The 23,540-nt window shown below is 41.5% G+C and overlaps 2 protein-coding genes across 2 annotated transcripts in view; one reads left to right on the top strand and one right to left on the bottom strand.

Moving 5' to 3' along the window:
* Positions 1-18: 18 nt before the first annotated feature.
* NIF3L1 (NGG1 interacting factor 3 like 1) lies at positions 19-5,820 on the top strand. Its single transcript, XM_005415942.3, has 6 exons — positions 19-478; positions 1,191-1,353; positions 1,821-1,947; positions 2,315-2,453; positions 3,756-3,839; positions 4,731-5,820. Exons 1-6 carry the CDS (start codon positions 58-60, stop codon positions 4,913-4,915), a joined length of 1,119 nt encoding a protein of 372 aa, XP_005415999.1. The 5' UTR covers positions 19-57; the 3' UTR covers positions 4,916-5,820.
* A 507-nt stretch (positions 5,821-6,327) lies between these two features.
* Positions 6,328-23,540, bottom strand: part of ORC2 (origin recognition complex subunit 2) — a 17,913-nt gene continuing 700 nt past the window's right edge. Inside the window, exons 2-17 of the mRNA XM_014306716.2 lie at positions 23,518-23,536; positions 22,486-22,629; positions 22,115-22,201; positions 21,118-21,207; positions 19,795-19,826; positions 18,567-18,624; positions 17,524-17,708; positions 16,822-16,920; positions 15,170-15,279; positions 12,579-12,711; positions 12,086-12,182; positions 10,293-10,439; positions 9,173-9,344; positions 8,835-8,896; positions 8,030-8,148; positions 6,328-7,434 (exon numbers count right to left, since the gene is read on the bottom strand). Of these exons, the coding sequence (XP_014162191.1) occupies positions 7,348-7,434; positions 8,030-8,148; positions 8,835-8,896; positions 9,173-9,344; positions 10,293-10,439; positions 12,086-12,182; positions 12,579-12,711; positions 15,170-15,279; positions 16,822-16,920; positions 17,524-17,708; positions 18,567-18,624; positions 19,795-19,826; positions 21,118-21,207; positions 22,115-22,201; positions 22,486-22,629; positions 23,518-23,536 (1,641 nt within the window). The 3' untranslated portion in view covers positions 6,328-7,347. The remainder of the gene's footprint in view (positions 7,435-8,029; positions 8,149-8,834; positions 8,897-9,172; positions 9,345-10,292; positions 10,440-12,085; positions 12,183-12,578; positions 12,712-15,169; positions 15,280-16,821; positions 16,921-17,523; positions 17,709-18,566; positions 18,625-19,794; positions 19,827-21,117; positions 21,208-22,114; positions 22,202-22,485; positions 22,630-23,517; positions 23,537-23,540) is intronic.

Here is a 23,540-nt window from a genome sequence, read left to right as displayed (position 1 = left end):
TGGGCGGTGGGTTCCCGAGGCTCAGGCCGGCCTGTGTTTGCCCGCACAGGTCCCCGCATGCCGCTGCTCCGCCCGCCTCTCCACCGCGTCCGTGCCTTGGGCCGCCCGCCCATCCGCACCCTCATGAACCTCCGGGAGCTCGTTTCTGCCCTGAATGACTTCGCATCCCCCGCTCTGGCTGAAAGCTGGGACAATGTGGGATTGCTGGTGGAACCAAGTCCTCCCCACACTGTGAACACTCTTTTCCTCACTAACGACCTCACTGAGGAGGTGATGGAAGAGGCAGTGCAGAAGAAAGCAGACCTCGTTCTTTCTTACCACCCTCCTATATTCGCACCACTCAAGCGAGTAACGTGGAAAACCTGGAAGGAACGGCTGGTGGTCCGAGCCTTGGAGAACAGAATTGGGATTTATTCTCCCCATACGGCGTACGATGCCATACCTCACGGAGTTAATAACTGGCTAACAAAGGGACTGGGTGAGATTCTGTTAAGAACAAACAAATTAAAATTATTAAAGATGTATGCTATTTTAGGTGGGATCTTTCATCATTTGCCTTCCAGCTTTTACAGATGTGATTTGAGGACTGTTTTTATTTTTCTTAATATTTTTATGGTATTGTAACCTTAAATACGTTTTAGGACATTTATCTTGGTGGTGTATACCAGATAACAAACACAAGAGGATATTTTCAGATGCATGACTACTATTGGATGTATCTGGAACTGGGGGAGCATATTTATTGTCCACTGTAGTTGCAATGATATCACTGACTTTAAATCACCACCTTTCATTTATAAAGTACGAGATCTCAACGTTTGCAAAGTATTTAAACTATGTGAAATTATTTTAGATTTTTATCCCGTATTGTGGCTCACAGATTACAATAGCTGTGTCTTTTCCAGCCTGTCATACAAACTAGGAACTCTTTTTGGTTTTGTACAATCCTTAGGATAAAACTGATGGCATTAAGAATGGCAAATAATTCATATCCATCAGCTTCTTTGGACTTAAGATAGACTATGCCTGATGGAGACAGGAGAATGAAAAGCCCTCAGTTCTGGTCAGGTAAAAAGGATTTGAGTGCAAAATGTGCATTTTTGTGCCACATCTCTTAAAGATAAGTGCTAAAACAGTATTAGGATACTTACCCTGCTTTATAAGCCAGCAATCTTGTACTGTTTTCTCAGGCACCTGTACTTCTGTCCCACTGCATCCATCAACTGCGCCAAGCTCTCCAGCTGAGGGCACTCACCGGGTAGAATTCTGTGCAGATGCTGAACATCTGGATGCAGTGCTGTCCAAAATCAAAGACATCCCAGAGATCTCTTGGCTCACTACTCTCCCAGTCAGGTATCTGCTCCACTCTCTAGTGTATTCTTCCTGTTGCTTGAAACAATAAGTTGCTTTATTTTACTGTTCTAAAAATTTTGTTCCTCTGTGCATTACTGCTGTATATTCCAGCAATAGAATGAGAAACTTAAGGAATAATTGTCCCTTTCTGGTCAATTTATGTCATGCTAAATGGTAATAGCAACTCAAGTCTAGCATCACATAGATTAGGGGTATTAAAGAAGAGTATTAACAGGAAATTTGATGAGGACAGTTGAGTTAAATTCCATATTTTCTTCCAAGATAAGTCTAGGCTTGAAATTACAATGCTGTCTTTTTTTCCTTTCTCAGTGGTAGAGAAAGGCCACTCAGATAAAACAAGAATAATTATAATGCCAAAATTAATAATTATAATGCTGTAATATAATAATTACAATACCAAAATTTTATCTAGCTTCTTAACAAGCACCAGGCATGTCTTTCCTCAGGGTTGAAGGTGAGGAACAAACACGAGTCAGTCTGAACTGCTCTCAGAAAGCACTGCTGGAGGTGGTGGCATTATTGTCCCAGAACAGCCTTCTTTATCACAAGACTGAGATTCTCTTACTACAGAAGGTAACAAAATCACAAAATTACTTCCTGTGAATGTATTACTTGTGTGAGCTGAGTACCTTAAAAACTGAAATGTAGTAGTCAGTGGCATCTCAGCTTTCCAGTGCTAGCCCAGTGCTCTGAAATACTGGCATATGGGAATTTGAAGCCACACACATTTTCCAAAGCAATGAAACTATGTGGCCTATACTAATTCTTAAATCAGTTCCAATAGCTGGTGTAGCTCGTATGTTACATTTGAGAACATCACATACATACTTTGTAAAGTTCAGTGTTCCTGCAAGCCCAATATACTCATCCTGTTACAGTGTGGACAGCAATGCAAGCATCTGGAGTCAGCCTTCTCACAGTAATTCTCATTTTTTTTCAGCCTCTTCTTCCCCATACTGGAATGGGACGCCTGTGCACCCTGAGCGAGCCGCTCTCCCTGTCAGACACAGTGGAGCGCATCAAAGGGCACCTGGGGCTCCCCCACGTCCGCCTGGCCCTGGGGGCGGGCAGGACACTCGGTAAATGGGCTGTGAGCCAGACTGCCTGCCGGGACTGGCACTGCAGGAATACAGGGAGCAGCAGTGGGTGCAGGACAGTGGGAAACACTACTGTCTTCATCAGGTTTACTTCCAAGAACTAGGAAGCACTGTTAAGAAACAGCATCTTAGAATTTACAGTCATATGAAAAGAATCTCATCTGTATTTTAATGGGATTCTATATTACACTGGTTGATGTGGTGAAGAAGGACAGTACAAGTTGAAAGATATAATTTTTTGTAATTTATATAATGACTAAATTTTTTTTTCCTGCCCAGGATATCAGGCACAAAGGTGTACTGTTTGATTGTATGTTCCTTTTTGTGGCTGAATGTTAAAATTCAGAGCACATTAAGAGTAAGACACTTTATGGTATCATTACGAACACAGAACCGTGTTTTGATGAAAGATAAGATAAAGAAGGTGAACTAGCTCAAACAGTGGGGTCATTAGTAAGATGTGGAGTAAACATCCTGTTATCCCAGCTACCCATCCTAATGTCCAAGGACCACAGCTGGTAGAATTTGTGAGAGTAAATTTGTTGAGACTCTTTGTAATTTAGGAGGCATAAAACTGACAATTGCACTAAAAAATTCCCAAACTTCAAAGCCTCTTTTTATGGTGTGGTGTGACTCTGCTTAAATCAACAGTAATTGCAAGGCAACATACTGTAAAACCTTAATAGATTTTGAAAACTCCCTGTGTTGTGTGTCCCCTCTCCTTAGTGAATGTAATATATATGAAAAATTAAAATTCATGTCACTGTCATATATGTAATAACTTGGAATTAGCAATCACAGCAAATGGACAGTTTTTATTGGCATGGAGCAGCTTTCAGCTTGCATTAAGACTGGCCTTCTGAGAGCTGAAAGTTAGGAACCAGTATATCTCAGAGGCAAAGTGCTGCCTTAGTGGCATCATTAGTTGGGAAACATTAGTGGAACACAAGAGTCCTGCAAAGAGTAGTGGCCTATTAAAGAGTTCAGAAACCTAACTAAGACCTCACTAGGAAAAAGGTCACCAGCAGCCAGCCTCTGTGCTGGAGTTTTCTGCAGTTTTCCGCCCTTTGGAAAAAATCTACCTATCACAGAGGATTTTGCTGTATTGTCAGAGGTGTTAGAGGCCTATAACTCTTTCAAACTGACAGACGTGTCTCTTCCTCCAACAAATTTACATTGACTCTAAAATCAAGGTAGTAGTTAACTGAAACAATTACTAGCAATACACACATGAGGGCTCAACGAAGGGGAAGGAGTTTATATGTGGCACATTGTATCCTGCAGAATCACCAGTGAAGAAAGTTGCTCTGTGTGCTGGTTCTGGGAGCAGTGTCCTGAAGGGAACAGAAGCTGACCTCTATCTCACAGGTAATAAACTGCTGTTGCATTATTTTTATAAAAATAGCCATTAGAGAAAAAAGCAAACCCCAGCAAAAAATAAGAGGGTTGACTGGCTTTTGAAAGATTTGACCACAAAGAACTACCTGTTATTTATAATTGAGAAACAATTAGTTAGTTATTGGAATGACAAACTAACATTAAAGTAGAAATAACATGGATCAATTGGCAGTGTGGCACGGTGAAAGATACTTGAATTAAAACATTGATTTACAGCATTTATCTCAACAAAAAATCAGTGCTGATGGCCGTGAGTTGCAGCTTTCATTCTGTGTATTTCTCCTTTGCCAAGATATATTTTTCCTCTATTCCCTCAGAATTCCCTAATGCAAAACAGAATATAATGTAGTCTACAGAACCTTCCAAAGAAACTCCATAGTGTGTCTAGCCAAAGGGCCGCTTAGTCCATTATTCTCTCTTCCAGCAGTGGGACAGCTATTGCCCGTGGCACAGCAATGTGAAGGCTGCCTTGCATTCTGTAGGAATTGCTGCCCCTTCTCTCCCTTGTGTGTAGCCCTGCAGAGCTGACCTAGAACTGCTTTCCTCCATCCTCTTCCACACCACTTTGAGCATTTTTATTTTCTGCCCAAATTGGCAGAATTTACAACTGCTCAAAGATGGCAAAGAATTTCTGTGGTTTGACCCAGCTGCATCCAGGGCTATCAGCTGAGTCTTTCAAAGGACCCTGGAGCAGGAGTGTTCCACATTCCTACTGAGCAGGTGGTGTTGCATTTCCATTCTGGCCTACATTCCATTACATCACCACAGCTTTTAGCTGAGATGCTCCATACATTGCAGAGACCTGGTTACCTGAACTGTACCATTTGTGATCTCCATGACATTTCTTTCTCAAAATGGCAGGAGAGATGTCCCACCATGATGTGCTGGATGCAGTTGCCAATGGGATAAGTGTTATTCTGTGTGAGCACAGTAACACTGAGCGAGGTTTCCTGTCAGAGCTGCGTGATGCACTCACCATCCACCTACAGAACAAAATCAACATCATTGTATCTGAGAAAGACAGAGATCCTCTCCAGGTGGCATAGGGGGGAAAAACTGGAGAGAGAGAAAAAATTCAGTCAATAGTGTTATCTTGCACAGACCTATCCAATTGCAGAGCTTAATGAAGGTGCTTTGAATTGGTCCAGTACGGAATGCTTGTACTATATGGTCCCTCAACGTCTGGGGTATATTTTGTCATGTCAGAAAAATCAATATTTGTTTTGGAATACCAAAGGTTCATTTACTTGATTACTGGACTGTACTTGAATAAATTTACTGTTACTGCTTCATGTTATTAGATACAGTTGATAACCATGATACTCAAGGATTGGTTTGGGTAAAATATATAAAACCTGACTTACCTCCAGATTTCAGCTTACACAGCAGTTCTACCCTACTACAGGTATGTCAAATCATGTCAGTGCAAGCCACTGATATTTTACCTAATAGATTTCAGAAATAGTAGTTAATGAAAGGATGGAGATAACTGTTTGCATTAACAGTTGTACTAAGGCACCACTCAGATGCAAATAAATACAGAACATAAAGCAAGTTGTTGGTACTAGTATTTAATTGCACAATCTACCACTAATGCAGCTTTAAGGCTTTTCAAAAGAGGGATTCTCAATTCAAAAAAGCTTTGTAAAGTTGAAACTCAATTCCTTAACAAAGCTGTAAATTCATGTGCCTTTGTTATTTTCTTTTAAAAACAGTTTCTGTAACTGTGGCTTTTAATTACAGGATTACTAAAACTGAACAAGTAGTATTTTCACCACTGATAATGAGTTTAATTTTCCAAGTTAGTTTTTTCTGTTGGGATTTTTTTCTAAAGAAAACAATCTCACAGTTGTATACCCTACCATCTCTGGCTGGTAAATATATTTCATTAGAAATTTGTAGAGATGTTAGCTCTATCCTTTTAAGTTAATAAAAGTGGCTCATCAAGCAATGTCTCCATCTAATACTTGCATGTCTCATTGCAAAAGAGATGATTGGTTTATCTGAAGCTACTTAGGCTATATAAAGGTCATCATTCTTGCCAATACCACGAAGGCACCTCAATATGCTGAGAAGTGAGAAGGAATTTCTTCTATCCCAAGTGAAGGGAAAGGACCTATATGAGGAATCAAGTTGACAGTGAGGTAGGTAGATGCTCTAGGTTTCTAATACAAAAGTCAAGTCATACATCTCTCTTCTGTCAGTGAGGGGGAGATAAGGTACTATTGCTCCATGGGATGTTTTGGTTCTATTTAAAAGCTAGCTACTGGTATTAAAAGGCAGGCAAACGATTCTTGATTTTGAGGTAAGAAACAATGCAAAACATTTCTACTCAGTAGTTTGAAATCTTCTGCATGGATATTTGACAAAATAATGAGAATGAGGCTTTTGCATAACTGCCACAAGGATCTCGATCTTCCTGTAACTTAAAAAAATTGTGAGAGACAAGACAAACTAATGAAAATTAATAAAGTACTTTATTTGATTGATTTGAACTATTACAACACTGAGCTGTAACACAGCTACCAAATATTAGGCATAGAGAGTCCCTGAAGTCTGGCTGGCAGACTACAGATGATGGAACTATACAGCTTCCTCCCACATAACTGAGAAAAAAAGAATTGAAGAAAAGATGTCAAACTTCAGCAGTCTCCCAACCTCTAAAAGCTTAAAAAAAGGGAGAGCTTCTAAGTGGCATTTAAGGCCTCCTCCAGGATCAGTGGGCACTCCTGATGTAAAAAATATAAATATACAATTAAGCTTTAAAAAAATAAAGGAAAAAGCTTCATAGCCTCTTCATATTCCTGGATTGCACCTTGGAAAGGAGCAGGCAATGACATGAGTCCATCATAATTTTGATTATCTAAATCTTATAAAAGGATGTTGGTTTGGGACAAGTTCTTCAGTTTTATTGCCAGAATTTACTAAGTCACCTGCAGCATCCCAAACCCACTCATATTCTTCTTTCCTCATGCAGTCAAGGCAGGTGTTGTAGCATTATAAATCTTGTCTTCATACACTGGAAGCTAGTTTTGTCTAAATGGTAGGGGAGTACTGGATAGCACTCAGATGGGAATATTTGCACCAGTAGTACAAACTAAAGCTCTTGACCATCTTGTGATTTGCACTTCCCAAGTAAATTGCTCCAATAAAACCTTCATGTCTACTGAGGTAGAGAGCAGAAGGCACAATCTCACCAAGTTTGTTTTTCTGGCTGTGAGGTTGGATGCACAGACAGGAAGAAGGCATTGTCTGAGCTAAGAGACAAAGCAGACAAATCCAACTAGAGTGCAAGAGAGGCCTTGCTTACAGAATCATCATTCCAAACTACCTGAGGCAGCTGAACGATGAGTAAGATTAATTAGAATTATTACTTCTCAGTGCAGCAGTTGTGAAGCTGGAGAAGGAGAGATCTGAGCATAGGCCTCTCTCCAGCAGCCATTGACAGCAGTTGCTGTAGACTCTGAGAACACACATGTTACACATCTTCATCCTCTTTCTCTAAGAAGTCGGTCAAGGTACTGTCATCGACAGGAATTATTAAGTATTCCACACCATCAGCTCCCTGAGAACAGACATGCACAGACATTGTTAACACCAGTGTACAGTGCCAGGCAAGCCACTAGACAGCACTGCAATGCTAGCATTTATCTGCAGTCTGGATTTGAGCCAGACAGCATTCTGAACAACCATATTACTGAAAACCTGGAATATTTCACTGGAGCAACACAGGAAATGCACAAATACTGAGAAAAGTCACTAAATCAGAAATCTGGTGGGTTATGCTTGTCTGACACTACAAAGCTCCACAACACTGTGTTCCTACATCTTGTATTGCTATATTGCCTCATTATTATGACAAGTCCACATTCCTTCCTTATAGAAATACAGGTAATACTATTGGAAGCAGACTGGCAGGCTCCATAGTCTGTTACTTCTTACAGTCTTCAAAAGAAGACATGTAGGTTGCTGAATAACCAAAGCACACTGCATTTCTATAATCCTCTATCCATGTGAAGGGTGTTGACAAATTGGAGGCATGGAAAGTGCTGCAATTACAGAATTTCAGCCCCTTGCCAGTTCCTACGTGTTTAAACAATACAGCAAGTGAGCATCATTTTTATTCAAAGTGGCTGAATAGAATTCTTCCCGGGACTCACCCGCTTGGTCCGGATCAGCTTGTGGTCCCTGAATTCTGTCAGCTGTGCCCTGAGTGTCAAGTCACTGTTCACAAGGAAAGCCTCCCGACACTGCTGGTAGAAGTCTTGGAAAGACAGCCCTGGAGACAGAAAAAGGCAAGAGCAAGAAACTGAAGTAGTAAGATTGTCAGATTTTTCCAGGTCTGACATCACATATTTTCCACCTGAAAGTCTTGCTTTGGCTTAGACCAGAGTGGCTACAGTATCATCATCTCTTGCAAGTATACAGCCAAGGTAATACTTCGGTAATTAATGGAAAACAGCTGAATTAACATTTGAGTCACCCTGCTGCCTAATGGAATTTTAATAGCACTTTAAATGCACTTTCTACGATTGTTAATTTCTCTTAATTTCCAACTCCTCTATCTTGGTTTCTTTACCATTAAAATATTATTCACACCCACTGCAATACCTATTACAGACAGTGACAGAATATTCCACATGTATTCTAGAAAGCAGGGGTATGTCAGAAGCCATTTATATAGGACATTTAAGTGCAAGTTATACAAATTCAGTCTTCATTTTAATTTTTTTTACTCCACAGTCCCCCACCAACAGTCTCAGTCATGTCTAAGCATGTAAAAGGCAGTCCTTCAGAGCCAGCCAGTTTATTGATTTCCTGTCTGAGTCAGACACAGTGCCACTAGAAGGACAGTGAGCCAAGTGTTCGAGCACTTCTGTTGCTGGACGTGTAACCTGCATACCAAAACCCAGGGCTGCTGTGAACAGCAACACCCCAAACAAATGAGAAAAGGTGGGTACTTACCTGGATAAGATGGATTGTCCTTTTTCTCCAGCTGGTACTGAGCAAGCAGTCTGAATATCCCTCTAAGTGAAAGGAGGAAAGGAGAAAATCAAAATAATAACAATTTAAAAACAGCCCAAAACTCCCACAATTAGAAAATATTAACTAATTTTGCCTTATGCACAAAGACCTGGTTGTGAATCTCATCACTGGAAAAGGCCTGCTGTCCAAATGCTGCTCATTTAAAATAACCAATCAGCTGGAACCCAGGTCCTACTGGGAACACGGTTATCAGAAAACACAGATTGCAAGGACTGGGTCCTTGGCAAGTGCTACTGTGAACTGTAACAGTGTCTTACCTGGCATTGAGAGTGAGGCTATGCAGGACATGCATTAGGGAGCTCAAAGCCAAAGATCCAGACTGTTGTACTAAAAGCGAGTTCTCATAAGATGTTTCTTCCACATAAGGGTTAAATGTGGTGGTCTCATACCAAAGCCAGTTATAGAGGCTCAGCTTTGCCTGATCCCACACTAGACAGAGAGAATAGAAAGAGCAGAAAAAACCAGGAGATGTATGTTTTCTAAGGTGTTAAACAAGCAATATTAAAATGCACATAGTTCTGCTGTAGGATTGAGGAAACAATATATGCTTGTAAAATTCACATTACATACACCCTGATAACTGCAGTTCCAGTAAGATAAATTCTCAGCAACAAACCATTTGCAAGCATCCCTTTTCCATAGATACATTGTAAATCCTTCCAGGGTCAGGAGTGTGCAAACAATTTCTGTCTGTAGCTGGAAGCTCTACCTAGAGAGGGGATAAAATAGCTGAAACAAGACCCTTCTCAGAGTGTGTGGAGATTCCTCCCTTCAGTGGCGATACCCCTCAAGGCTGAGCTAAAGAGATCTGCCCATGGTTGTTGGTATGGGTGAGTAAAATCAATTTCTACTTGTATAGTTTTTGCTAGCTTTAATATAACTGCTTAAATATTGCTTTAAAAAAAGTGAACCATACTAATTGTTACAGCTACCTATGCTGTATAGTAAATAATTCTGATTAGGATCTTTTAGTCTAACCATAATAGTAATCAATATAAGGAAGTAAATTATTTTAGTCTAATCATAATAGTAATCAATATAAGGAAGTAAATTATTTAAGTATATTTGCTTTGCCATCCTTAATTATCCAATCTCCAGTTCAGTAAGTTCCTAAAATCAAACAGTGCCAAAAGCTTGGAGTCTATTTGTATATTATGCTTAGTGGTATTTCTCAGTATCTTTACAGTTTTGGTTCAGCACAGCCACATTTCCAATCAGGAATATACATACATCAACAGATCTGTTCTACACATCAACAGTAATACAAAGTAACAGTAATACATAGTAAGCAACACATGAGCTTATGAAACACACTCAGCAGCCCCAAAGCAGAACACAGATCCTTCTCTTGGCTAGATCAGGCCCGGGGGAACTCACTGAGAGGAGCATTGATGTGATCGATGGAGGCAATGAGGTAAATGCTAGGCAGGGAGGATAACTGTGCAAGGATCTGCTGACTTCTTTCTCCTCTCAACATCTGGCTGTCCAGGTTATGAATGAGGACATAGAGCTCTAAAGATGAATCTGCAAGGTCAGAAAAAACAGCAAAGAACCAATCAAAGAAACTGCGCACAAGCTGGTTTCCCATTCCCAGTGCAGTGTAGCACAAGTGTATTTCACCACTCTCCATATACATCACTCCAGTATTGCTTTCCTTGTACAACACAGTTTGAAGCTATACTGGGTGTTTCTGAGCATCTAAAAGGGTTTTTCTCAATTCGCTGTCATCACAGTTACAGGATTGGTTTTTTTCAGTTTAAGCTTTTCTGTTATAATCCACTTTCCACTTGCTCACAGCTTGACCAGGAATTGCTCCTTTAGCTGTATTGCTTTTGCAATTGAAGGTCACTGAAATATATTTCAGAATGGAAGACTAAGCACAGTTTATTCAGCTGCTTTTGATTTACATGACTAGGATTTTTAAACTCCTCCTCTCAGTAAAAATGCATTTTCTATTCAAGGCTGGATCCAAAGCATCATATCTCCATTGAAAATTTTAACAAGTTATGAAAAAAAGTTAGACCTAGCTCAGATAATGCCAATGGTAGATGTTAGAATTTCCAGCTAGCTTCTTGCTGCTGTATTTATCCCTGGGAACAACTGTCATAGACAGGTGGAAGAACTATAAAAGAAAGGCCTCATAAAATCAGGCCTGCTCTGTTAAATTAATAGCTAGCCTGTAATTTCTTCTAAGTGCAGCTAAGTAATCTGCAAATTCCCATGTGAAAACAATCTTGGTATGAGAGCTCGTTAACACAAGAACATATTCTTGGGTGAAAAACAACTAGCATCTGGATAAACAGTAAGATCTGTCTCATGAGAATCAGAAGAAAAAATATGTAAACTAGATAAAAATACAGAAGTTTAATAGATATGCAAAATACCATGTACTGACCAATGAACTAAGTGCAAATGTATTGTCCACCAATAAGATCTGACACAGGGCCTTCTGATAATCCTATAAAATATGACCTATACAATAAAGATTTGGCTTTTCCTGCATGAAGAAAATAGAGTCTTGGCTGATTTACTCCAATAAAAAACAATTTCCTGAGTCCAGAAACAATTCTAGAACTGTAACCAGTTTTTGGGCAAATCCATACATACTTGCCTGCCAATGGAAACCAGTGAGATCAGCTATAGCAGACTGCAAGACTGACTTATGTACATTCAGGTGGGAACTGCTGTTACCCTGCCTTTTTCACTTAGTCCCACCAGAAATACTCATAAGGTAATGATGAAAAACAGAATGTAAACACTGAAACACCAATGCCATGCACAATTAAGATTCCATAGCTATCTGTGTATGGATATACAAGCAGTAAGACAGACATTCAGAAACAATTCAGCAAGCCTTTTGTGAGGCAATACTTGTTTAATTTTGCTTTTGAAACCAATTCTAACCTGCTTGTTTGCCACTGCTGTCCTGCTATAAAACACTGACTGAGCTAACAGCTTACACGGGGTTGTTACACATGTATGTACACAGATACTCCTAGTGCATGCATGTTCTCATATATTGCATATGTTACAATCAAGAAAGTATACTAGCTCCAATGCACTAAGAAACTGTAACTGCCTGTATAAAAATTATAGGGGCAAGGAAATGTCCAGGCTCTGTTAGCAGTAATAGACTCTAACGTTTTTATGCATAAAGTTAGTCATTTTACCTTCTTTGAACCTTTTGGTAATGAATTCTAGTTGGTCAAGGGGGCTGCGGAAGGTCCCTATATGGTCCAAAACCTCCTCTGTGATGGAGTTGAGAATCTGAAAAAGAAAACAGGAGTTCCTCATGAAGGGCTCTGACAGTGAAGTGCAGAAAATCTGAAACCGGGCCCTTGACTGCCCTGTGAGAGATAATCTGATTATTACCATAAAATCCCTAAAACAGTGAACATACACAAAAAAATTATATCCCTTCTTAACAGTGACATAAAACAAGGCTTTAGAATGATGAATATCTATTAATGACAGAAATTGCTGCAATTCCTTGGAAAATGTATGGGATAATTCCTTCAAGGTGTTAGGAGAGAGAGGAACTGCTCTACAGAGTCTGTTGCTATAGGGTGCAGCAGGTTTCCTTAACATTTTACACTGAAAGACTCTAGGGGTATCTGTAACACAGGATGATTACGTAAACCTACAAGCTTTTCCCACACTTACAGATCTCACAGTGATGCTGGGGAAGTATCCATTAACCACCAGGTGAACAGAATCCTGGAGCAAAGAGGTACGAAACTTCTCCAACAGATCACGCTTTGAGCCCAGTCCATAAAGCACAATATTGAAACCCAAGCTGCAGAAAAGTGAGCAAATACATGGGATCAAAGAAGCGCAAGTCTGGTTTAGCTCCATACATTCATTAAGCAAAATGATCCACTGCAATCTTGGTTTTAAAAATTTCATGATTTGTCAACTCCAGGCTTAAGATTTCAGCTGATAAATAAGGTTAGCTACAAGGAATCTGGAACCTGGCGTCCTAGCAAAAGAATCAATTTAGCAGCCTAGAGGCTCACAAACTTAGCAAAACATGGATGGTAGAAAATGCTGTTGACTAAGAACAGAATACTAGATCTACAACTTCAGTTAAGAAATGGTAATTAACACTCTCAAGCATCCCCTCACCAAGTACTTTTATTACATGTTTACTACAGGTCACAGAAATTACAAGAAAAAAAGCAAACCTTCATAGTGGTTTACCACTCTGATCCTTAGGCACAATTTCGAAGAAAATTATACTCAGGTATATTTCTTGTCCTGATTGTTCCACAGAAAAAGAGGCAGGAAAGCATAAAGACAGCATGGTATGGAATTGTAGAGACGCAGAAAAGCTGACTTTAGTCGCATCCCTCACCCTCTTTCAGGCTGCACTATGATATGGAAATGCTCATTAGGCCTTAGCCTTGATGAACTGCACCTAGACTAAACCCCTCTCCATCTTATCAGAAACACTGTCTGTTCCCAGGAACTAATATTGTCTAATGAGCACCCGATTTCTAATGAGCGGCCTCAGAAATTCATTTTTCTTGCCTGAGTAACAATCCAAGTGGAATAATATTTCTGTTGCTGCACCTTCAAAGGTAGTTACTGACTCAAATTGTGGCCAGGATGAAAAAAATCATTCCAACTGAAGCCCACTGTCTTATGTCGCTATAAAAGCAGTCTAAAGTGAGACTCTTTGAACTCTCCATTATGGGGGGCTGCTGCATATTCAAGTCCACTCTCTGACCCTTTTCCAAAAAGGCCTAAAAGAACAAAGTGTGCATGATAACTAATTAGCATAGAAAGTGACAAACCTGTCTTTGGGGCAGAGACACCTGTCCATAAGAAGACATCCCCCCTGCACAAGCTCAAGTGATCTCCCCCAGACCCTGGACATCTCATCAGCTGAACCAACACAGCTGGATCATAATTTATGACCTGGATCAATGCTGAATCCAGGATCACCATTCCTTCAGCTGGCTCAATGCTGGAGCAATGGCTGGTGAGCTCTTTTTCACTCTTTAATTCATCTCTCCTTTTTAATATTAAGCTCTTTAGTTACTCTTTTCCCTTCATCCTGCCCCTTTATCCAAAACCAAGTGCTGTGTGCCTATATAGTAGGTCAGGGACTAACATACCAATTTCCATTATTTCCACACTTTCCATGAAAGTGTGTGGTTTACTAATAAAACTATGATTTTTATGGACCCTCTGACTTGTGTCATTGCTTTTGACCAATAAGCATTTTTGAACCTTAAGCACTTCTTTACTTTCAGGCGTGGGTCATCACAGGAATCACAATGCTTTGTTTAGGTTTGAGAAGCAGGAAAAGCATTATCTTGATTAGAAAGAAGAATGTCAGGTTCATCAAATAGCACTGGGCAAAGGTAAGGTGTTCAACAGCTGTCACTGCCTTCATTGTCATCAAGGGATTTGTTTTTTCTGCTCTGCCACATACATCTCTAACCATTTGCTCAGATCACCAGTGACAGAACTCTTCCTCTTGCAACTCTCCAACTTTCAAAGCTGATGTCTTCTTCACACTCTCTGTCTTCCCCATGGATCACAAATTTCCTTATATTCCACTTCCTTGTAAGCTTCCAAGGGGCTTTCTCATCACCAGTATCGGCTCCAACCTCAGGGGTGATGGTCTGCCTTCTTTAAGGTGCTTCAGAATGTCACAAGGTCTCTACAGTTCCATTTGCTTTCCTGAATGTTCACCCTTCTCCTTCCCATGAAGATACACACAAAGCCAAATAAAATTTGTATTGCCAGTGTTTCCAAAAGCATTAGGGTTTCTTCATGCCCAGATCATTAGGTACCATGGGCACTGAAAGTTAACTGCTACACCACTAGAGATAGCCACAGACTGAAGATGGTGAGGGTGGGCTACTCACTACTAACTTGCTGCTGAAAACAAAAACAATTCCTTACAAAGAGCACTTTTTCTCATAATTCATTTTCCCTGTTCTCTCACTATTTATGTTCCCTGTTTGTGAATGCCCTATAGCTTGGTTTAGAGGCACGGGCAAGCTAAGCAGGTAGAATGCAACTTCATTGCACTTCAGATATTCGGTTCAAGGAGTTAATCAGATAGGATTTGTTCTACAGGATGCACTGAATTAAATTAACGTCACCCACTTTTAAATTTACACAAACAATGAAAAAAATTTCCTCCTTAATTCATCCACCGGATGTTACTGACATGAGGGGAAATGTACTGGCAGTGCCTTTTAACTAAGCTTCTTCAGTGATTCTCCTTGGATACTTACTGTAATTGCAGCATCCACTTGGAAAACAAGGATTCATGTTGTTGGTTAAGGTCTCTAATTTCAGCAGCATAAGCAAGGGGAGCATTTTTCAGAAGATCATGCAGTGTTTGCTGTGTTGAGAAAGAGATGACAGTCATTCAAAGTTGAGAAGAAGCAAGAGAAACACCTGAAGTCCTTAAAACACCCTCTAGCATGCTCCCTTGTGTAGAGAGAATAGTTTTCATTGTCAGTGCACTCAGTGTGTAGTTAGTTTTTTTTCTCCCCATTAAGACCTTCCTAGGCACAGTTTTGCTGCTGGAGATACAAAGCAGAGATTAAGTAACCTTATTATGGTAAACAGCAGCAAGACTAGGACTAAAACAGATGACACACAGTGTATTTTTCTCTTCATGCCAAGTATGGAAAAATCACTACAGGAAAAATGGATACACACGGAGCTTACACAACACCAAGCACTGTACCAACAAGATACAACATCACATCCCTGATCATGGGAACAAAGGCTCCAATCAACATGCTTAGCAAGGGTTCAGGTGTTTGTCACTACAAGAGAAAGCTCAAAATGCCCACAATCTTAAAAAAAAAACTACAGCAGAAAGGATATAATTTGCAGCTGATAGCTCAATGTAGAAAAGCATCAAGAATCGAAGGATTAATTCAGCTTTCAAGATATGCTGTGATGCTGATGTTTAAACAGCACAGTAGCATGACAGTCAGCATCAAATCTATACTGGCCTCTCTTTCTCTTCAATTTTAACAGCTTTGCTTCCCACTCCCTTGCAGCAGAAGACAGCTGACACTGGAAAGGCAACTGCAATGTATCAGACAAAGTACTGAGAGACAAAACTGCTAAACCTTCAACTACTTTGAAGGCAGCAGTAGCTTTAACACTGTAAGCCGTGATTTCCTCCCACAGCTGTTATGAAAGAACTTGTTAAAAATCCAGATGTTACTCTGGGCAGCAATTCCAGACAACAGCAGGCAGTCTGCATATATGCCATCTTTTAAAACACAAATGCATACAAAAAACAGTCACAGACACAAGAGCTCCAGGTATTCTATACAATTCCCTGAGACCTGTCCTTGTAGGGTACAACTGCTTGATTTGTAATTCAATCACCACCATCAGACTATCTCCTAGAAACTGCAAGGGAACAAAGTACATCTAACAAACTACATGACAACACTTAGAGCTAGTTCCAGTTCTACAAGTGACCTAGTAATATTCAGATGAGATCAGCTCTTGATTTCCACTACACATACATAGTCAAGACAGTTTTTGATTCCCCCTACCATTTCATTGACAAAAATGATGTTTTAATGCAAGTCTCTACAATTCTGCTTCTCCCTCTTCTTCCCAGAAAAGCACACGTTCACCTTTTCTGGTAACTGCAACTTTCAGCTGTGAGCTCACCTGATAGTGCCTTCTCCCTGCATTTTCCCTACTGTCTCAGGTTCAAACAACTACATTGTCCCTGCTAAGAGCAGCAGCAGAAAACATACTGCTTAAATTGCTACCTAAATCAACATTACTACTGCCCATGTAATCAGTAGAAATAACATGAAAATAGCAGCATCTGAGATTTTGATGAGGGAACTCTGTATCATAGAAATCAAAAACCCAGAGTTGTGAGACTCACTATGAACAGTACCTGATCCAATCTTCTTTTCCGCAGTTTCTGCAGTGTTCGGTCTGAAGTGAGCACTTTGGAACTGCTGTGAGCTTCAAAGTATTCCTCCACCAGGTTGCCCTATAAAAAGACAGCAAGGTCAGCAACACTCCTCCTGTTATCAAGTTATCCCTCTCCCTAAGATGGCCAATGAGACATAGGGCAACGGTAAATACAGAAAGACAGAAAATATTTGCAAAATTGGCTTCTATAGCAGCTTCTGCCACAGCTAACCTAGTCAGATGATTCTTCCCTGAAGAGAGAGCCAGAAAAGAGATTCTGTGAGAGATGAGATAACAGTAATTCTTAATTGGTGTGGGGATCCCGGTGCTGGAAGGAAGACAATTAAGCTGAACACCAAGCCAGAACAGTAATGTGTACTCCTTTTGGTACTACAGGAATCAGTTTCTTCATCCTGTCCCAATACAAGGTCTCCTGCTCCATGGACATCTTAGACTTCTCCTTGTGAAGCTGCTAATGATGCCAACTGGGTTAGCACACAGGCTCACATGGTGCCTGTCCACCAAGAATTACTCAGAAGTACAGCAAAAGCCAGCCCAGCTGGTCTGATCTGAAATGAGTTGAGCAGTTCTTCCCCACGGTCAGGTGAGGTCACTAACAGCTTATTGTCACTATACATCCCTTCATGTTTGCTAGCTCAGGGGGATATTTTTGCACACTCACCATCTTTTGCTCCTTATTTTTTTTGGCTAGGCTGTTTCTGGGAGGAGGTGTAGATGCAGCCTTAGTTTTTGCTGGAGTCTTTTGATCTGACAAAACAGTGCTGACTTCCTTCTGTTCGTCCTCATCCTCCTCCTCTGAGCAGGAAGCAGAATACTCACTCTCACTTTCTAAATAGGGATCTGGAGCTAGAGCACAAATTTTAAGGTTAAAAGCTAGGAATGACTTCTTACACAGAACTCATTTTGCACCATCTCACATACATTCTCTAGATGTTTTACAAGCACATGAATTCTAAATATATTCCACAGAAAGGTAAAATCAATGCTTAAGAGAACTGCAAACACAGATGGCCATTTCTTTTGCAGTTCTAGGATCACAAAGTATTGTTAAGTAAAGCCTCCTCCTTGATACCAACCAAGAAACATCACTGTACCATAAAAAGAGACTAAAAATGGACAATGGAATTCCCTATTTCTCTTAGCATCTCCATGTCTGTTTTCCCAAATGCCAATTGTGCAGGCTGAGTATCTTCTATGTCACATTCTGCAAACAAGTTGTTGTAAAATACCTCTGTTAGCAGCATTGATTGAAGAGCACAGATGAAATCTGGCTCAGTCTTGGTCTCTCAACACAAAAGAAACAGAAGATGAAACATCATGTACTAAACTCTCCTCTGCACTCATTCTGGTTTAGCCAACCAGTTATTGGAAATACTTTGACATGGACATCCCAGCCATCATCCAAAAGTTTTATGCCTGGTTCAAGCAATTGGGCCACACTAAATGTCAGCACAGGTAAGATTACCGAAAGTTTTGTCTCTTTTGATCATGTTATTGAAGTTCAGTAACTCAGTGCTTCTAACCCTTCCACCTCTCACCTTAGCAGCAGTCAGTTGTAGAGGGAAGGTCTACATGGATTTCCTTAAGGATATTTCTACTTTCTGTCACACTGCTACCACAGACAGAAGCTCAACAGGAAAACACTCTCCCTTGAACACAGTGCCTCACTGATTGTGGCAGCTGACAGCAAAGGCTGATCTTTACCTGCTAGTCTCTTTCTGAGTCTGTAAGGTGTGGTGGACACAAATTCTTTCTTTTTACTCTGGAACAGCAAAGAAAAAACATGCATTAAAAGAAACATCTCTCTCCTCTAAACTATCCTCTGCCAAGCAAAGACAGGTTACATTTCCAAACTATTTCAGCCTACATGAAACTGGAAAAGCAGAGGGAGTTAAGAGAGTTCTTGTTTTCCCATTCAGAGGGAGATACAATCAAGTTCCAAAAGGGGCTTCATTCTTTCAGCTCAACATGGAGAGTAGAAAACTGAAATCTCCAACCAACATGCCAATCTTGGCCTCTCAGGAACAGCCAAACCAAAGCAATGACAAACTGGAAATGCTTCAGTTCCCACAGCAGTCACCTTCCATATCATGCTGTCTACTCAAAGTCATCTGGAAGTCCTCTATGAAAACAACAACCAGAATGACAGAAGAGCACTCAGCACACTAAGCCCAGAAGTGCAGCAAAGCAACCCAAGCTGCCTGGGCTCACCAAGTTGTAGTGTCACATTTTCCTTACATATGTTTAAAGCACATGCCCGACTTGGACACTGGATCAAGTCTGCAATACTTAGGAAATACTTTTGCTGATCCTGACAAAGTGGATGTGAAATCATCAAGCAGTGCCTATGGCATTCCCAAACAGCATGTTGTTTTCAGATGTATCTCATGCTGGAACCTCATACCAGAAAAACTGCACACATTTCTGCTATGATGCTGTACTATTTTAGAAAGCCAGCTCTTTCACTCCATAGCCACCACAACTGGCAGTTCTGCACTGTATCTCTTCTTTATAAACCAATTGCTAAGTAAGAAAGGGAACAGCATCACATTTCTGGACCTCCTGTTCTAACAGCATTTCTTACAATTAGGGCTGTTTCTTCCTTTAGTGAGAAACTGGAAAGCTGTGAGTTTAACTGTATATGAAGGGATTATCTAGCATCCTCACTTGTGTGATGCAAGGAAATAGTTTCCACCCATGACAAATAAGCTGTCAAACCTATTACTTGCCCACTGACTCCAAACCCCATAGCCCTGATTAATGGTTGTCACTTGAGTTACTCCTGGTTAGAACAGAAGAGACATCTCTACTGTGGAGTACGCTTTTCAAGGTCCTTCCTTTCCAGAACTGCAATAATTGGCTAGTTCAAGTTTCACAAGTGGGGAAAAAAAACTCAAATACAGAATCCAAGCAATGTAAAGTCATTACTCACCCTCTGCTGCACTTTGTTTGAACTTGAACGTTCTGAAAAGGAAGAAACAGCATTGTACAGAGTAGTGCAAATTTTCAACACTGGCACAAGATGGTCCATTAGAAAAACAGGCATTCACTGTTCAAAGGTACACTGCGCTAGAATATCAGCTCCCTGGATAGTCAATCCTATGAGGGAAGCCTCTAGTTCCCCACAGGCAGGCAAGAGAGAACAAGGAGAGTTGCTGGGAGGACTGGGTTAGAAGTGGAAGACTGGCAATGAGAATTGTAAATGCGCTCAAGTGACCATGCAGCTGGGGATAGCAAAGACTCAAACAGTAATGCAGAAAAACAGACATACCAGGTCTATTTCTGTTTACCCTGTGTATGCTTTGGGAAGTAGAACATCTGCATATAGATAAGGTAGGTGTTTGGTCGGTCTGGGGGCACCCTAACAGACAGATCAGAACCCAGTGAATCACAGCATGAGGATAAACCACGCACGTGCAAAACCACTGATAGACCAGTGTGAACAGCAGGCTGGTCCTAGCACTGAACCACACATAACAGTGCCTGCATCTCCACTCAGTGCCTACATGTCCACTCATGTCCCTCTGCCCAAGTGTTGCTTCAGGAAGTCAATAGAAATAAATTTACTCTTTGCATTCTGGCTGTGAGTTTGTGGTGGCTTCAGCAGCCTGCCTGTGTCAGGTCACACAAGAGTCAATGTTATTACCACAGAAGGCAGCTGCTAATTCCTGGTCACAGCTTTAGGAGGCCAGGAAGGAGGAAGAGACTCCAGCAGCGAGGGATGAAGCTGAAAAATGAGCTAATGTTCTCTCCCTGAGCACATCAGACTCCACTTCCAAGCACAAATGCACATTCTCTTGCCTGTGTTGACATGCATTGACTTCTCCCACCTGTATTTCTCCCTACAGCACTAGGTATTAAATATTATATAATAAAGTGTGAATTTACACATGAACACCCACACAGTCCTACCCAATCAGTGTTTAACATACCAGCCCAGCTCATAACTCTCTCAAGTGCAAGTATTTCTACTGAACAGAAAGGAAGTAATGAATGTCACAGCAATAGAAGAGAGAGATGTTCATGTTTCCTCTAGAGAAGCAGGGCAAAGAAGAGATCTGACATCCAGGTGAAGCACAGGCCATGCACATCAAACTGTTCAGCCCATGTGTTAACCTGAATACTTAAGCCCTGGTGTTAACTAGAATACTTAGGCATAAGAGAAACTGGAACTCAAGCATCCACTCCACCACCCAAAGAGAAACATAACCCCCACTCACTCAGCTTCAGTTCCCCAAACCATCACAGGACTTACTGCTGCTTTGAGGGGTTTTGGCCATCTTCTCAGGGCACTTGGAGTGATCAGGTGCCACATTCTTTTCTGGTGTCTGGGCTAATTCAGAGGCTGTAGGAAATAGGGGGAAGGGAAGGAAGGACATGTCAGGTACAAGACTTCCAGTTCTGGCTAGTGAAAAATGACCCATACACCTGAAATGCTCTCTTCATATTAATTCCCTAGGTATTTCGGGAACCAAATACTTCTGGATTTTTCTAACCCTAAAGGTGGCTGTATTCCTCAGCAAAGATTTTCAAAGGCTGAACTCATCAATTAATTAAGTTTACAAATATGGCTGATGGCAGAGCATGTTTTGCTCCCTGGAAGACCACGTGTCTTTGAATGAGAGCAAGGTTTGGTCAGGCTTACTTAGTCCTTTAAGACTGCTCAGCTGCACATAACAGATCATCAGATATAGCAAACACATCAGCTCCCCAGGAAGAACTGTTTACCTGTGTCTACTCCTTATCAGTACCAGCTGAAGCTGAATGACTGATGTGAATCTGAAATACCCTGCTAACAGTTCCTACCACTGTGTGACCAACAGCCTATTCCATGGAACAACACTGGGACTAACAGACCGTCACAGTATGACTTCCCTCAGTTTTCAAATTCAGTCATGGCTCCAGGACGGAGCACCAGTGAAATCCACCCTGCTGCAGAAGGAGGTCTAAGATAGGAAGGAAACACAGCTTTCCAAGACACAGCAGAAACTAAGAGGCACCAAAACCAGTTTCTGTATAGTGATTCAGTAGGATGTTCCCTCTCCCTCAGCTCATCCTTTGTAGGATGCATCATTAGCTGTGACAAATAAACACTAATGAAGTTCAGATGGTGCTGGACATACAAGGATTCTTCATGTGAGTGACAACCCCACTCAAGCACTTTATCTGAACTGAAACAGTCCACCCTCTCTGGAACTGCCACTTTCTGCTTGCTTCTCCTAAGTCTGCAGAGAAAGAAGAGCAAAACATACCCAGCTCTGCCATTTTATTGGAGCGTTTGGGAGTCTGGAATGAGTAAACTTCACCACCACTTATATTTGAGCCATTTCCCACTGGATCTGTGAAAAGACATGTTACTTGCAGCTATTTCAAAAGCACTGATAATACTCCCAACCCAAGAAAGATGGAATGTAACATTTCACTGTTTGGCTTTATACTGCAGATGATACAAAACAAATATAATAATAAAATCCTAGAATCATAATCTTCTCTTCTACCTGTTACCACAAGCACAGACAGAGCAGACTGAGCCCTCAAAAGCAACTTCACAAGCACTGTACAATCCTAACACCGAAAGAATCTCCTGAGGTCAGAGCTGTGTTAGGTTTTCCCCTGTTAATACCTTGGGCACATATTCCAAGAGCAGCAACATAGTTCTTCTCTTCCAGGATCTCCTGAGCTTCGTTATCAGAAATATTCTCAAGCTTCTTCACAAATCTCTTGACACTGACACTCAGCTGAGCCTTGTCCTTCCGTACTTTAGTTCCTAGAATTGTAATAAAAGCTTTAACCTCCTGCCATTTCATTACTTCTATTTCAGTAGTACACAGCCACCCGACTTAAGAGACCAGGTTCCTGTTATGCAAATCACTCAACAAATTCAACGCTGAGATGTCCTGCTAAAAGAACAGCTGGTCAACACCCGACCCTATAGCCATTCATCTCTCCTTCACCACAAATGCTGGCACCAGCAGCCCATGAGGGTAAGACACCCATTTCAGCGAACACCAACTCCACAGAGAGGAACACGAGAAATGACAGTGGCCCTCACACATTACAGTATCAAATTGCATGCAAAGGGAATGGTACTTGTCAACCCTTATTTTTTCCTGGAGAAGAGGAGCAATTGGAAAATACCTCGCCTGTAAGCTGAAAGCCCTCCAGAGACCATCTGCATGACCTTCTGCTCAAAGCAGGACCAGCAGTGAAGCCTGAAAGAAATGCTCCGTGCCTTAAGCATCTCCACAGAGGTTCCCCAGCTTAAAAGTAGTCAGAACTGCAGCAAAGCACTCCTACGGCATGCACCTGCAGCCTCGTTCCGCTTTGCCCGTGCGAGGGTTTAACCGCGTCAGGCCCGAGGAGTTTCCCAGCCCCCCCCGCCGCTGCCCCGGTACCCGTACACGCTGCTGCCGGGGGAGCTCGTACCGAGAGCTCGTTCTGCAGCCTGTCCAGTGCCGGGCTGGGACAGAGACACTCTGAGGGGGGCAGTCAAGCGGGGCAGAACGACCCCAGAGGCCTCGTCCTCCTGCAGAACCCAGCTGGGGTGTTGCAGAGCCCCTTTCCCGGGCGCCGCCACGGCTGCTCGGAGCCCTCTCCCAGCGCCCTGGGAGCAGCGGGCGGCGCTGGGCTGGGCTATGCCCCGGGCCGGCTGTACCTGCGTCGTCGGAGATGTGCTTG

Source organism: Geospiza fortis, unplaced genomic scaffold (genome assembly GCF_000277835.1).
Source record: "Geospiza fortis unplaced genomic scaffold, GeoFor_1.0 scaffold112, whole genome shotgun sequence".
NCBI lineage: Eukaryota > Metazoa > Chordata > Aves > Passeriformes > Thraupidae > Geospiza > Geospiza fortis.
Note: the sequence above shows the minus strand (reverse complement) of the source record. Positions and strands in the feature narration are given on the sequence as shown.